Genomic DNA, 13,577 nt, shown 5'->3' on the forward strand with positions numbered 1-13,577 from the left:
ACCAGGGCAGAGTAGAGGGGCAGGAGAACCTCTCTCGACCTACTGACCACCCCCTTCTAACACCCCAGGTACCACTGGCCTTCCTGGCCACAAGGGCACAGTGATAGTATACTTTTCACGACACGCGCTACTCGCACGGCCGTTGAAATGCCATCGTATTAAAGTCGGATAATGACTCTCTGCAGGACCCAGCCCCTGATTGCAGCGGCGCCGCCGGTTCGCGCCCCGCGGGCGGTGGGCGGGGCCGCGGCGGCCGTTGCGGGGGGCGGGAGTTTTGAACGGCGGCGCCGTTGAGGAGGATGCCGCGGTGGCGCGCGCCGGGCGCCGGCGGTGAGGAGCCGGTGAGGCGCGGGCGGGCGGGGAACGAGCCGGTGCGGGACGGGGCGGCGGGGAAAGGTGCTCGCCCGCGGGGCAGGTGCGGGCAGTTAAGAGCTCCGGAGCGGGAGCAGGAGCAGGGCAGCCTGCTTTGCGGGTCTGGGCGGGCAGTGGAGTGTGGGAACAGCCGGTTCGCTGCCTGGGGTGACGCCGCCTTGGGGCTGAGCTCCTGCTATCACCCTCTTCAGGTTCTCGGAGCTCTTTAATCTTTTAGCCATTGATTTTCCTTTTAATCAGGGTTTTTTGAACCTCGGATTGCTTAAAGACCCGAATTGGTTGAACTCGACTGTGTCTGTAAAGCTGTTGCTGTCAATTGCAATAAATACTCGTTCCTGTGTCCAAGCTAGTATCTTGTTTTCACAGCTGCTGTTTTAGAAGAATCCTTGCTGCCTGACTACTTGCCTCTTTTAAATACGTGTAGTAGACCTATGGGGTTTAGATGTAAGCCACTGTGCTAATCGATCAGCAATATACCCTGGAATAGCCTTCTGAAAGCCTGTATTTAAGATACTAATTAAATAAAGTAAAATTTCAATCTGTCCTGCCTTCAGCAGTACCCATATCATTTTTCTTGGCTGCTGTTGGATTTGTTTTGTGACTCCATCACCTATGTACAACTAGAAATCATTTAAAATTTCTTATATTCTAGGTATAATTAGGAGGGGAATACAAAGATTTTCTTTTTTTTTTTTTTTCTGGAAGTATTGCTTAGGCAGTTTCTGAGTACACAGCTGAAAAATCTCAACAGCTACTAGTGATCTTGGCTGGGTTACTCTGCTGCTGGTGGGAGAAGGATGGAGACCGCAAGGGAAACGGTGCATTAGTAGACAGCATATGGCAAAGCAATGCTGTGTCATTCCTCCAAGTCCAGATGGTGTGCTTGTATTTTTAGAAGGAGTTGAAGAAAAAAAAAAAGCTGACCATTTTTTTTGGTAGGCATGAAGAACTTTATACATTCCAAATCAGGCTGCTAAATCATTTCTTCAGCTGAGATTTTTATGGTGTAATTATTTGAGCTGTGGCCTAACAACCATTTTAATGCTAGTCTAGAATATTGTATGTGAGCCTGGCTGAGATGTTGTGTAGTTCTGAAAGTCCCGATACTGATAAGCACAGATGCCCCAAACTAGGAGAGTTTGTTTCCTCCCCATAGTTATGTACCAGGTGATGGACCTGGAGAGGAGCTGCGTGCTGTGCTGGGTCAGTGCGGAGGCCTGTTACCCTGGGAAGTGTTGGGGAGAAGTACCACTTCACTTTTCTGAGATTAAATTTGGCTTTCTAGTAGCTGATGTGTTAGTTTAAGTTAGTATAAACTTTGGCTTGAATTGAAAGAAGATTGATTAAAGCTATTCTTTCCTTCTAGAACAAGCGCTGAGAAAAAGCATGGCTGGCAAGGCAGGTGCTGGGGATGTGGAGATGCTGCTTTACCTTGCGCTGCTTGGTGTTGAAACTTGTGAAAGCAAAGCCATGAGGGGAAAACTGGGGTAGTCTACTGTGCTGTGCTGGGTCTCAGGCCTTTGTTTATCGACTGTAGGGAATACCAGCAGAACTTCTATGGAAAACGTCTCTGATGTGGTCTTTAGGGTCTCAGGTTGAGAGTTCTTAGTTTCTGGAGAGTCCTCTGTGCTTTAGTAGTGTCCTTCATGGTGATGTCTAGTCATCATCTGTGTTCTCGCCATGTGACTAAATTGTCTTAAACGCTGGCAAGTTCAGTAGAACATATATTTGTCCTGCTTTGCCTGATTACATGAGCCTGGGGTCTTTATCATCTTGGGGGGGATGGGACCCACCTCCTTTATTACCTGAGGAAAATTACAAACTATGTTTGTGTATAGGGTTTTAGCAACTTGCTGGGTCTTGATGTGGGGCAGAAGAACCTGCAGAGCTCTAGGTCCCATTTTTAAAATAATTAAGTTGCTGTGTGTAACAGAAGAGGTGGGAAACAGAACGGGAGGCTTATTCTGCTGAAGGGATCTGATGGCCTCTGGGTTTTTATTATGTTCTGAGCTGGCTGGTAATTACCTCTGTTCAGATGCTGTGTAGTAGAGTATTGCAACTTGAGCACATTGCTGTGCTGGTACTGAATGCGGCTTATTGATTGGATCTGTAAGCAGATGGAACAGCAGCTGAAACATTATGTGTTTTTACATTATGGCATCAGACCTTCAAAAAGAATCAAACCCACTCCTGCGAGGCTGGGAGGGAATGGGCCATAACTATGTAGTGAGCTTCCACCTGCCTCTTGCGATTGCTCTGAAGGGTCAGTTTCTCATGGCAAAGGCAGCTAATGACTGATAAGTCCCAAGTAAAGAAGAAAACTGTCCGCGTTACCCCTTTCATGGCTTCCGAATTTCTGAGGTGCTTGAGTTGTGGGGAAATCAGCTCCTTCTTGTTTCTGTCCTGTTTAGAGGCTTGAGGGAGAGCAGCTGCCAGTACTTTACCAGCTGAAATACTGAACTTGTCAATTCAAATTATTGTAGTGTGAGTTTCAGTCAGTTGCTTATAGATCCATTCCAAGACACTTGTTTAAGAGTTTGGATGTACTATAAAACTGAAAAGTGGCACAGTGCTTTTAATTCCAGAGGTAGCTGGGGCACTTTCTTGGTGTTGAAAAAGCTCCACTCACCACCAACTTGCAATGTATTTGCCATGCAGCCCTACAGTACAGTGACAACACTCTAGTTTTTATGTGTCAGAAATATTTGGTTTGGCCAGGGATGGCCACATAACAAGGAAATGTGTATCAGTCACCAGTGGCGTCCAGCACACCTTTGGGAGACAGCAAATGATCTGTGTTCCTTCACCTTAGTTATCTTCTGGCTAGCTGTGGATTGACCTTTTTGAAGTGGCAAGTGAGGAACAATGCACATTTATAAATATTTGATTTCTCTGAAAGTAGGTAGGAAAAAGGTGGCTTCCCAGAAATTTTTGTAATACCTAAAAAAACCCCCACTCCTTCAAAAATACAGTCAAGTATAGGGATATTCTCCCTCTTTTTGTCTCTGATGTTACCTGAATTTTACATCAACTGGAAGTGAAAAAAACCCAATTTAAAAACCATTTTAAGATGTCCAAAGAAGTAGTAAGATCGAATTTCTGATTTTAAATATTTCACATAATTTCTAGAGTTTAGAGTTTATTTTAGTAGGGATCACTTTAAAAAAGTGGGATGTTAATTTATAAGCTTTGTTCAGTTAGGATTCTCAGTGACCATATGAAGGGACCATATGTTATTTTCCTATGAATGACTCATTGAAACATACATTTTTAGTCACTTTCAGATGCTACCCTGAGTTAATGTTGCTGCCTGGTTTGGAAGTTGCATGTGTAATGGCTGTAGTGAATCTGTTACATCCTGTGTTTTACTCTTTTGTTCCTGGAAAGAGAACCATTATTTTATATTTAGGAACCATCTCCTAATGGCTTCATATAATTAAAACCTAGGATTTTCTATCCCAACTGTGAAGTAAGTAGAGCTTGTTAAAAATTCAAGATATTGTTAGTTGGGTTTTTGTTTAGTCCTCCGTTTGTTTTTTTGTCTATCTAGGAATGCGACATCCAAGAGAAGATTAACTTTGAAATCCGCATGCGAGAAGGCATCTGCAAACTACTCGCAGTGAGCACACAGAAAGACCAACTCTTGCAAGCGGTTAAAAACTTGATGGTTTGCAATGCTCGTATACGTGCATACAGGACAGAGCTACAGAACCAAACCCAAGAGCTGACCCTGTGCAGAACTGGAGACCGGTGAGTAACAGTTCAAATTCAAATGGAGCATTTCTACGATTCATTATCAAGCAGGCTTTTGCATAGGTGAATTCTTAGCAGCCTGTCTAGGAAAGTGGATTTAAGCCCTTCATTCTGTCTTCCCCCATTCAAATATAAATCACTGCTGCCTTAAAATATAAGACCATTCCAGTATCTTCTTTCAACTTTGGAAAATTAAATACAAGTCATATTTTTCTAGGTAAGTTTTATTATTACCATTAAACTATAATTCTGCATCTGAATATCAGGTAACATAATAGCCATATATTCTTGATTACTTTTAGCATGCAAAAAGATACCTAACCAAGACTGAAGGAACAAAATAAAACTATCCAAGTCAGAATACACCTATTTCTACTTTTCATTCTTTCTATTGTTATTAAGGTCCCTTTAATGATGGAATCATCATGGTTAATTGGTACCCTCTGCTGGCCATTTCTGTTAACTACAACAAAGTAATCAAGAAATATGAAAAAAAATCAGTTCAGTTGAAAATATTCTCACGTTATAACTCTTGAATGAGCTAAAGTATACTTGGTTTATTGAATAATGTTATGATTTTTTGCTTAATGGAATATATTTGAGAATCATGATGCAGAGATGCTATTGCTCTCACGTTATTTAATGAAATATTATATTGTAATTCAGGATAGAAGCCTTCCGTGAACATGTGTAGCTCTAGTTAGTTTTATCTGTAGGAAAAGTTCTGATACTTTTTTGCTTTCAGAAATATGGTCTTAGAGGTGAAATTTATTGAAGGAAAGAAATGTATTTTCTGACTATATCAACTATTATCATGAAAACTGATTTTGAAAACTCTCATAACTTGTGGTATTCTGTAACTATTTCAGTTGTATTGTTTTTTCATACTAAGATGAAAACCTTTGTAACAATTAATCTTTTATTTATGCTTTTAATGATGGAATAGTATGAAGTATGTATAGATGCTGATTTACTCAGCTTCTGGTCTTTGATGTGAGTGAGCACAGAATGGTGATGGCTCATGTCCACAGCAGGGCAGAGGTACTTGCAGATATATCTGAACAGCTGCACTATTTTCTTACAGTCATAGTCAGCTGTATTGTTTACTTGTGTCTGTCATGCAGTGCTTAGAGTTCTGTCTCAAGGGGTCCTTTGGACTGTCAGGAGAGGCCACTGGAGAGATGCATTCTATAGAGTTATTTCTTTACCATTTAGATCATATCTTTGATAGCTGATAGTACATTTGCAGTTCTTTTTTTCAGTATTTGCTCAAGACTGGAGTTCAGTTAAAGCTTAATCCAGATAAGATGATGATGGCTGAGAGAAAAAATTCTAGGGTTTTCAAGTGAATTTTGTCTCTGTTTCTTGTTACATGGGTCTGTAGTTTGTGATCTGAAGATCTTATAGCTGCCTCTGGAAGTCAGGATATTGGTAGCAGCTAGAAATTTTCATTTCTCCTTATTTGGTTAGGATTTAGCCATGGCAGATACAAGGAGAGCACTCTATGGTTACTCATTATCTACAGATTGTTTTGATTCAATTCAAGGTTGACCTTGAGATCTACAGTCTGGCTACATAGTAAACTGTCTGCCTGCACATAAAATCACAATATTAACAATGCAACATTTTGTAAGTGGTCTCTATTAATAGAGGAGCAGGCAATTGTCTAACCAATAACCGAACTGGTAAATTATGTTACTTACTCATTGATTTCTACAGAAGGGGAAAAGTTAGAATCATAGGATCTTTTTTGGTTGGAGAAGACCTTTAAGAACGAGTCCAATTGTTAATGTATTTGATTCTGTTGGAGCTGGAAGAGACAAGGAAGATTAATCTACTTGTCTTTTAAAACTCAGGTTAAATAAGCTTTGGAGTAAAATCTTCTAGGGAATTAGGAAAATTGATGGTGTACTTTCCTCCCAGATTATCCTCAAGAATCTAATGATTCATATCTTATACTGGAGATACCAAATTTAACTTTAAAGAAAAGCAGTTGAAATGAGCTATAATATGAAAACCCTGACACTTTTTAATGTTTAAAGGGTTGCATTTTAGAGGTCTAAATGCACAAATCTCAAACCTTGTTTTTCTTCATTTTGGCAGGTCTTCAGAAAATGGGACAAAAGACAGGGTGGCATGCAGAGCAAAGGTTGCTATATCAGGTAAGCAGCTGGGTGGTCAGTTGTAGGAACTAGCTGGCTGGACAGTAACTTGTAATACAAATTATACAAACAAGATAGTATTTTTAAAGTATGCACATGCTTTTGAAGATCCTACCTAGTATTTCTATTTTGCTTTCAGGGACTCTCACAGTGGGAAATACTTTTTTCTGTTTGTCACTAAACACTGCATACATTTCAAAGCTGTAAATGTGCTGATAATTCTTTTTCTCTCCACAAAGACAGTCTTTGATGTGATCATACAGACTATGTCTAACAAACTGAAGGCAGAATTATAACTATTAATAGTATGCAAATGCTATTTAGATAACGCAGATTACATTACTACAGCAAAGGTATAGTTGTATGGCTTCAATGCAAAGTAGTAACAAGAATATTTAACAGTGATTTCTAGTAGGCTGGTACACTGTTTCCTAGCCCATTCTCAAACTTCAGCACTATGAACTTATTTTGTTTGCGTGTGCCAATAGAGGATGTTATGCTCAGCATCCCTGTAGCTGTTCATTAGGGCTGTTCTAGCTTTGCTAACAGATCTGTTTGTGCTCCCTAACCAGCTTCATTAAAAATAAAATAGTGTAGGGCATACTACTCAAACTGCTTAAGTTAATTCTGCATATTTTGACATATCTTTAAGCACGGTAACTTCTAGTAGAAGAAGAATGATGAGCACATGGCTCAGAAATGTTTTCTGCCAGCACAGCTGTTTGCAGAATGTGTAGCTGTCTTTCCTCCTTATGGTAGTTGTATAAAAGCATCTGTTTGCCTGTCTGTGCTGTGGTTGCACCTTTCTTTGGATTTGTAGAGTTATATGCAGTGAAGACTTTAGGATCATTTATTACATTTTGTTATCTTTAGAAAATCAGAATTATGTAAGGACTCTATTTTTAGTACGAAAATTTTGTTTAGTATATGAAACATTTAGGTATGATAGTTTCTTTTGATGGGACAAGAGAATAGAACCACTTTCTATTGTGTGCCAGTGTTTCTGTCCTGTTACTAACATAGCGGTTCTCAAACCTCGGAAGTGTGGCATAGATTGAATCACAGAATGTTAGGGATTGGAAGGGACCTCGAAAGATCATCTAGTCCAGTCCCCTTGCCAGAGCAGGAACACCTAGATGAGGTGAAGAAGAGAAAGAGGCACCAGCTACCTCCGTGTGAACTCAAGTTTGGTGCTAGGATGCTGCCATGCCTTGCCCATCTGCAGATACTCGTGTCAGGAAGCCTGACCAGGTCCAGTTTACAGCAGAGAGGCCTAAATGTTCTTCCTGGGATCTGCTGAGAGGTTTATGCTTTCTATAGGTCATCTGTTATTAACTCTTTGTTTTCCACTGTGCATGCCTGAGAAGCAGAGAACTGGGGCACATGTGAAGCAATTGCGGGGACAGGCTTGTTTGTGCTTGGCAAGGGCAGGAGCCTCTGGGATACATGATTGGGAGACCCTGAGATGACATTAATACCTGCCTCCCTCGTTCCTCCTTGCATTGTCCTCTGACCCATTATCCTGTGTCCCTTTAGCACGCCAAATCAGGTCATGCCCGCTACCACAGCTGCAGTATGTCCACATCTGTAATGTCCATTACTTATCTTTCCCAGTCCTGGTGCAGCACATTGGGTATGCTGCATTTCTTCTCTCTTGTATGCTGACCTTCAGTGGATTTGCAACTGGAGCTGCCCTGCGTTTTTGGACGGCACACTTGTGTATGAATGTGCCTGCCTTGTTGGGAATGCAGTTGTGAACAGACGCAGCGTGAATCAGGAGATGTCCTAACTGTATTTTCTGGGAGAGGCTGGAAATGAGGAGTGAGTGGTGGTCCATGTAGTGTGTCAGGGCGTGTAATATAAGAATTGAAGATATAGAACAGATTTTTTAGGGGAAAGTAATCCATCCACTTATAAATATATTAGCCTGTCAGATGGTTAGTACATGCCAGAAGCTTAGACTATTACCAAAAAACCATGCAATCATGTGGCCAACACCTAAAGTTCAGGAACAGCTATGCCGGAGTTCTGAGGAATGTCCTCCTACGGAAAGCAACTGTGTGTCAGATACTGTGTGGGGAGTGCATTCCTTAATCCACAGATTTTCACACTTCTATTATTTTTACTTATTTATCCCCCATACATGTGGATAAATTATGTGATTTATGTTATCAATCAATTATTTTGTCAGAAGACAATACATGAAATGTTGATCAAAAAAGCATAATCATAAGTTAAAGTAATTTTATAAAGCAATCATTGGCTTTAAATCTGATTAATTGTAGTGCTTGAATGCATCCAATTTGAATCCACATGGATTTACAGCTTATGGTAACTGAAATTAAGGTGTGTGAAAATTGATCTTTGTTTTTGATAAATGGCAGCTCTTTCAATCCAAGAATGAATTGAAAACTGATTTACAAGTATCATGTTAAACTTGTTCAAGTAATTGACTATCTATATCCTTATGATTTTCTGACTAAGGCGCAGATTTTTCAGCTAGTATGATATTGAAAGTGGCATACAGAAGTAATCTTTAATCTAGTACTCTAGTTGTTAACAAGAACTATTGAGCTTATTAAAATTGTCACTTAGAGTTTGTGTATGATTAAAGATCAGAAAAGGCTTTTATTGTAACTCTATTTTCACATATTTGTATAAATTTAAGACCTTTGTGTTTTAGGGAAGTAACATTCTGTGCTTTGTCTCTGACAGAGATAACTATATATGTTTTTAAAGTTTGAGAGAGACTTCTGTAACTTTTAATGAAACTATTTCTGTTTCCTTATTTAAAAACGGTAACTATTTTTAGAAATGCTTACTATACAAATGCTTCTGTAGAAGTGAAAGGCAGTATCACAACGTGACACTGATTTTTAGGAAGTTGTGGCAATCTACAAGCTGTATACTGGCAGTTCACAGTTGAAAACTCGTTAGTGTTCATGAACACTTAAAAATAGATGAATTTGCAAGTTTCAGAATTGAAATAGCATGTATAATAACATGCCCCATACTATGATCAACATTACCTGAAGTTTAAATTTTTCATGTAATATAGCTTCTGAAACAGAGTGACTGTATGCACTTTCACTTAAATCAACAACAATTTTTGTGAATAAAACCCTATAGGAATACATGACAATCTGTTGCCAAAATACCACTACTGTATTGCCTCTCAGCATACTTTATGCCAATTTTTCCATCAGCCTCATATGAAGATCAGTAGTGGAGTCAGCAATGCTCCTTTACAACTATTTTGAAGATTTTTAGCAAAAGACAATTGAACTAGAGCTGTTCACTGCTGCCATCATGTGTCACTTAATATATTGCATATACTTTTAAACAACGCTGTGTTCTACTTAGGAAAACAACTTTGGATTTAAATAGCCTTTACTGCATTTGTCTTTTAACAAGGGACTAATAAGAAACATTATGTCTGAACTGAGTCCTCAAAACTGGGAGAAAATATCACTCAGTACTGTGTTGGGTTGAGTGGATAAATTGGAAAATTTCTTGAAGAAAATACTCCTAATATTAAAATCACAGGCATGACTTAAAATAATGGTTCTATAATTGCCCATACTATGGTTCTGATGTAGAAGGATATTTTTGAGTTTAAAAAAATTTCTAAACTCTTTTTATGCCAACGAAGAGAATTCTAACTGGGCATGTGATGAGAAGTGATATTTTCTCCGTAGTTAGGAAAACAAGACTTCAGTGTTTGCAGTATAAATATCCCGGTGACTTCCATTAAAACAGGAAGTTTTTCTTGCAGTTGGATGAGTGGTTTCCAGCAGAAGGCAAGCAGAGCCTCAGTTTACATCTGTGCGCAATAATGGGCTCTGAACCTCCGACTTCTGAGAGTACCTCTCAGAACTGTTACACAGCCGCTCTGAAATGTTATTTCAGATACTTTCGAATGAGATTTAGACTATTCTTTATCCTAGAATAATTTATACAAGAAAATGACAATTCAAATTGAACTAATTGATTAATTTTCTTTTGATATGGAAAATAAAATTGAAATAGCTACGCTGTTCATTGGGTAGAAGGTCCTGTTACCTCCCAAACATCAGGAAAAGAAACAAGAAACCTTTTGTAATTTGTTTGATCACAGATCTACAGTATGGGCTATAACAATTTCCCTACTCTTTTCTTTCCTTTAGATATTCGAATCCCATTAATGTGGAAAGGCTCTGATCACTTCAGCAATAAAGAAAGTATGTAAGATGTAATGAACTACTGTGATAAGCATTTGCTTGTGCCTGTAAATTTAAAATGGATGAGGAAGTCCATACTCATTTCAACCTCTTCTTTGACCTTTCAGTAGGTCCATAGTTTAGTCTGTTTGTTGCATAGTTGCTCTGATCTCAAAGCTGTTGGTTGTAGCGAGTTGAGTTAGTTCGAAGTCCTGTATTTCTGTATGTTTAAACCCTCGTCTCCAAGAAGCCCTTCTGAGGAGAAATTCCAGAGGAAGTAATGCAGAAGTATTGTTATTAAATGGATAGCTGAAAAACTTGTGATTAAACATGTTGTTCTATGTATTGTCTACGCTTGAGAGAGTATATTGGCAGCTGTTTCCAGTGAGAAATTTAAGTGAAAGTTGTCTGTTGGTGTTGAGTGGATTATTGGATAGTCTTCAAGTACATGCATTCTGCTGTGTCATGGAGATTAACCCTAAATCTGTTCCAGCTGTCACCTGGCATTGATTTCACTTTGATTTTCAATAGGGTCAGAGGGGCTAAGCGTGGCAAAATAGTCTAATCCCATATTGTACATTCATAAAATGATTTGTGAGTTTTTTTTGCTTAAGATCAGTTTTATTAAACAAAATCACATTTTTACTAACATTTCTGAAGTTGCTAGCACAAACTACTCCTGATATCAGAAAAGAAGTTGAGTAGAGGTAGGCAATTTTCCCCTTGAATGTTGTTGATAGTTCAATTATAATAAAATGCTATGACAGAAAATTTCTGATGGGAAGAATTTGAGGGTAATTCCTTAGAGGTCCAAATTACCATTTTTTCCACTTCTGTTTACTGGAAGCATTTAATATTGTGATATGTAATATGGCTAATAAAATATTTCTTTGTCTCTCTCCAGAATCACAGCGCTATGCCGTTTTCTGTTTGTTCAGAATGGGAGCTGAGGTTTTTGATACAGAGGTGGCTATTGTAGATAAAGCAATAACAGATATCTGTTTTGAAAATGTAACCATATTGTGAGTATAATTTATTTCTGTTGACTGAAGTACAAATATTGCTGTTTTCTTTTGAAAGTGGGTATGACTCTGAATATATTGGTTGAGATCCACTAAGTTTTTCTGTGGGCAAAGGCATCAGTAAAGGTCCTGATAGTTTATGTGGATGGTTGATCCCCTCCTCCTGAAGGTTGTTTTTTATGTGCAAAATGATGCTGGTTGTAGATGTGCTACTTTCACTGTACTTCTTTTCATTTTTGCCATGCCGAAGCATTTTGCTGTATATAAAGAGATAAACAAACTTGTATCTCAAGGACAAAATTAAATTAATACTAAAACCTGAAGGCCTTATAAAAGTATAGGCATGAATGTCGCACCCAGTGTTTTAAGTCTTATTCTGTACAGCAGGCTACAGTCTCTTTTGGTGTTCCCCTAAGTCCCAGTTCTCTTAAAACCAACCCTTCTTTTCCACACCTCATGTTCTTTTACACATATATGAGCATGTGCTACAGCCATAGTCCTTAGAGCTGAGGAATACTAGACAGGAAATTATTCACTTATCTTTAACCTGGAAAAGAGTAGAAAGGTGTTCTCATGTACGTTTGTGTTTCTTTATAATTTTTAAGAGAGTCCTGAGAGGCACTTAACTTTTAATTTTTTTTTTTTCCTTTACCCTGCTTTATTTTTTGTATTAGCAATTTAGATTCAGTCTCCTGAGGAAGACTGACTGGAAAGCTAGAACTACTGAAAACTTTAAATCGAGCTCCTGAAAACTGTGTGATTGAGAGTGGATCTTTAAATCAGATTTTAAACTCTCCTAACCACATGTTAAAGTTAAGAGTGGGGCAAAGATTTAAATCTGATTCTTCAAAGATAGAAGACTTGACCATTATAATTTTCTGTAAAATACCACAACAAAAGCAGAAAAGACACTCTAATTTGCCTTGTATCCCGTGAGATAAAGAAAGACTTTTTATAAAAGCCTTTGGGCTAATTTTGTTATGGGCATATGTGTAATGACATGATTTGCATCTGGAAGGTGAGGTCAGGCTTCTGTTTTGATGGTGAAGCTTGAGAATATGAGAATCAGTAGAAGTGAAAACAGAGAGCAGAGGCTGTGGACAGAAGAACACAGCAGTAGGTAGTTAAGTTGTGAATGGCAATTTTTGTTGGTTATGAGACAGGATTTTTTCAGTCATGTGAAAGGGATGGGGTATGACTAAGGTAACTTTGAAACAGTTCACTCTGATTTAGGACCATAGGCATGGATATGTTTTCAACATGTGATTTTTGCATAACAGTAGAGGGCAGATTTAAGTGTGTTTGGATGTCTTGCCTATGTATTTCCGTAACATTTTTTTTTCCCCAGTTTTTACCTAAACATCAAATTTCCTGTTTACAATTGTTTATGGTTAATTATAACATCTATCCCATGACTTCAACACTAGATTACTGCTGTGTACTCCAGTCTTTAATTCACTATTGATGTATGTCTTTGCCTGAATCTGATGGCATTGCTTCTCTTGATTAAAAATGTATGTTATTTAATATGTGTAGTAACAGTAGCATTCCTTGGCTGCATGCTCAAGTTTATTAACAAATGCTCTGAAATTTTCTCCTCCCCCCCTTCAGTGATGAAGCAAGACCAGATTTCCAGGTGAAGGTTGAAGTGTATAGTTGCTGTACAGAGGAGTCTTTATATGTAACAAACACTCCTAAGAAACTAGCAAAGAAGCTTAAAACATCCCTCAGCAAAGCTACAGGGAAGAAACTCAAAGCTGAGCTGGAAGAAGACAGCACCGAGTCCCTTTTGCCCGCTGACCTTGTCATCCAGTAAGCCCTATATATTGGTATTCTGGTTTTATATTTTTAAAATAGAAATAAGGCAAATACATTGTAAATTTATGGAAAATTTCCAAGAAAGTGATTATTTCTGTACTTACACGTGTGAAAAAAAATTTACATTTTAAATAGGAAATGAGAAAGTAGGTGTGAATTCCAGCGATGTCACCCAGCCCTGGGGCCTGGTTCTGATCTGAAACACATGAGCAGGCTTTATCTTTCTGCTAGACAGCTAGCTGGTAAATCCA

At 38.7% G+C, this 13,577-nt stretch overlaps 1 protein-coding gene across 1 annotated transcript in view; it reads left to right on the forward strand.

Moving 5' to 3' along the window:
• Positions 1–299: 299 nt before the first annotated feature.
• RTKN2 (rhotekin 2) overlaps positions 300–13,577 on the forward strand; it is a gene marked incomplete at both ends in the record, with an annotated part of 30,434 nt that continues 17,156 nt past the window's right edge. The window contains 6 exons of the mRNA XM_080347858.1: positions 300–341; positions 3,923–4,122; positions 6,229–6,287; positions 10,454–10,507; positions 11,391–11,508; positions 13,120–13,320. Of these exons, the coding sequence (XP_080203984.1) occupies positions 300–341; positions 3,923–4,122; positions 6,229–6,287; positions 10,454–10,507; positions 11,391–11,508; positions 13,120–13,320 (674 nt within the window). The remainder of the gene's footprint in view (positions 342–3,922; positions 4,123–6,228; positions 6,288–10,453; positions 10,508–11,390; positions 11,509–13,119; positions 13,321–13,577) is intronic.

This window comes from Nesoenas mayeri, assembly GCF_963082525.1.
Source record: "Nesoenas mayeri genome assembly, chromosome: 7".
Lineage (NCBI taxonomy): Eukaryota > Metazoa > Chordata > Aves > Columbiformes > Columbidae > Nesoenas > Nesoenas mayeri.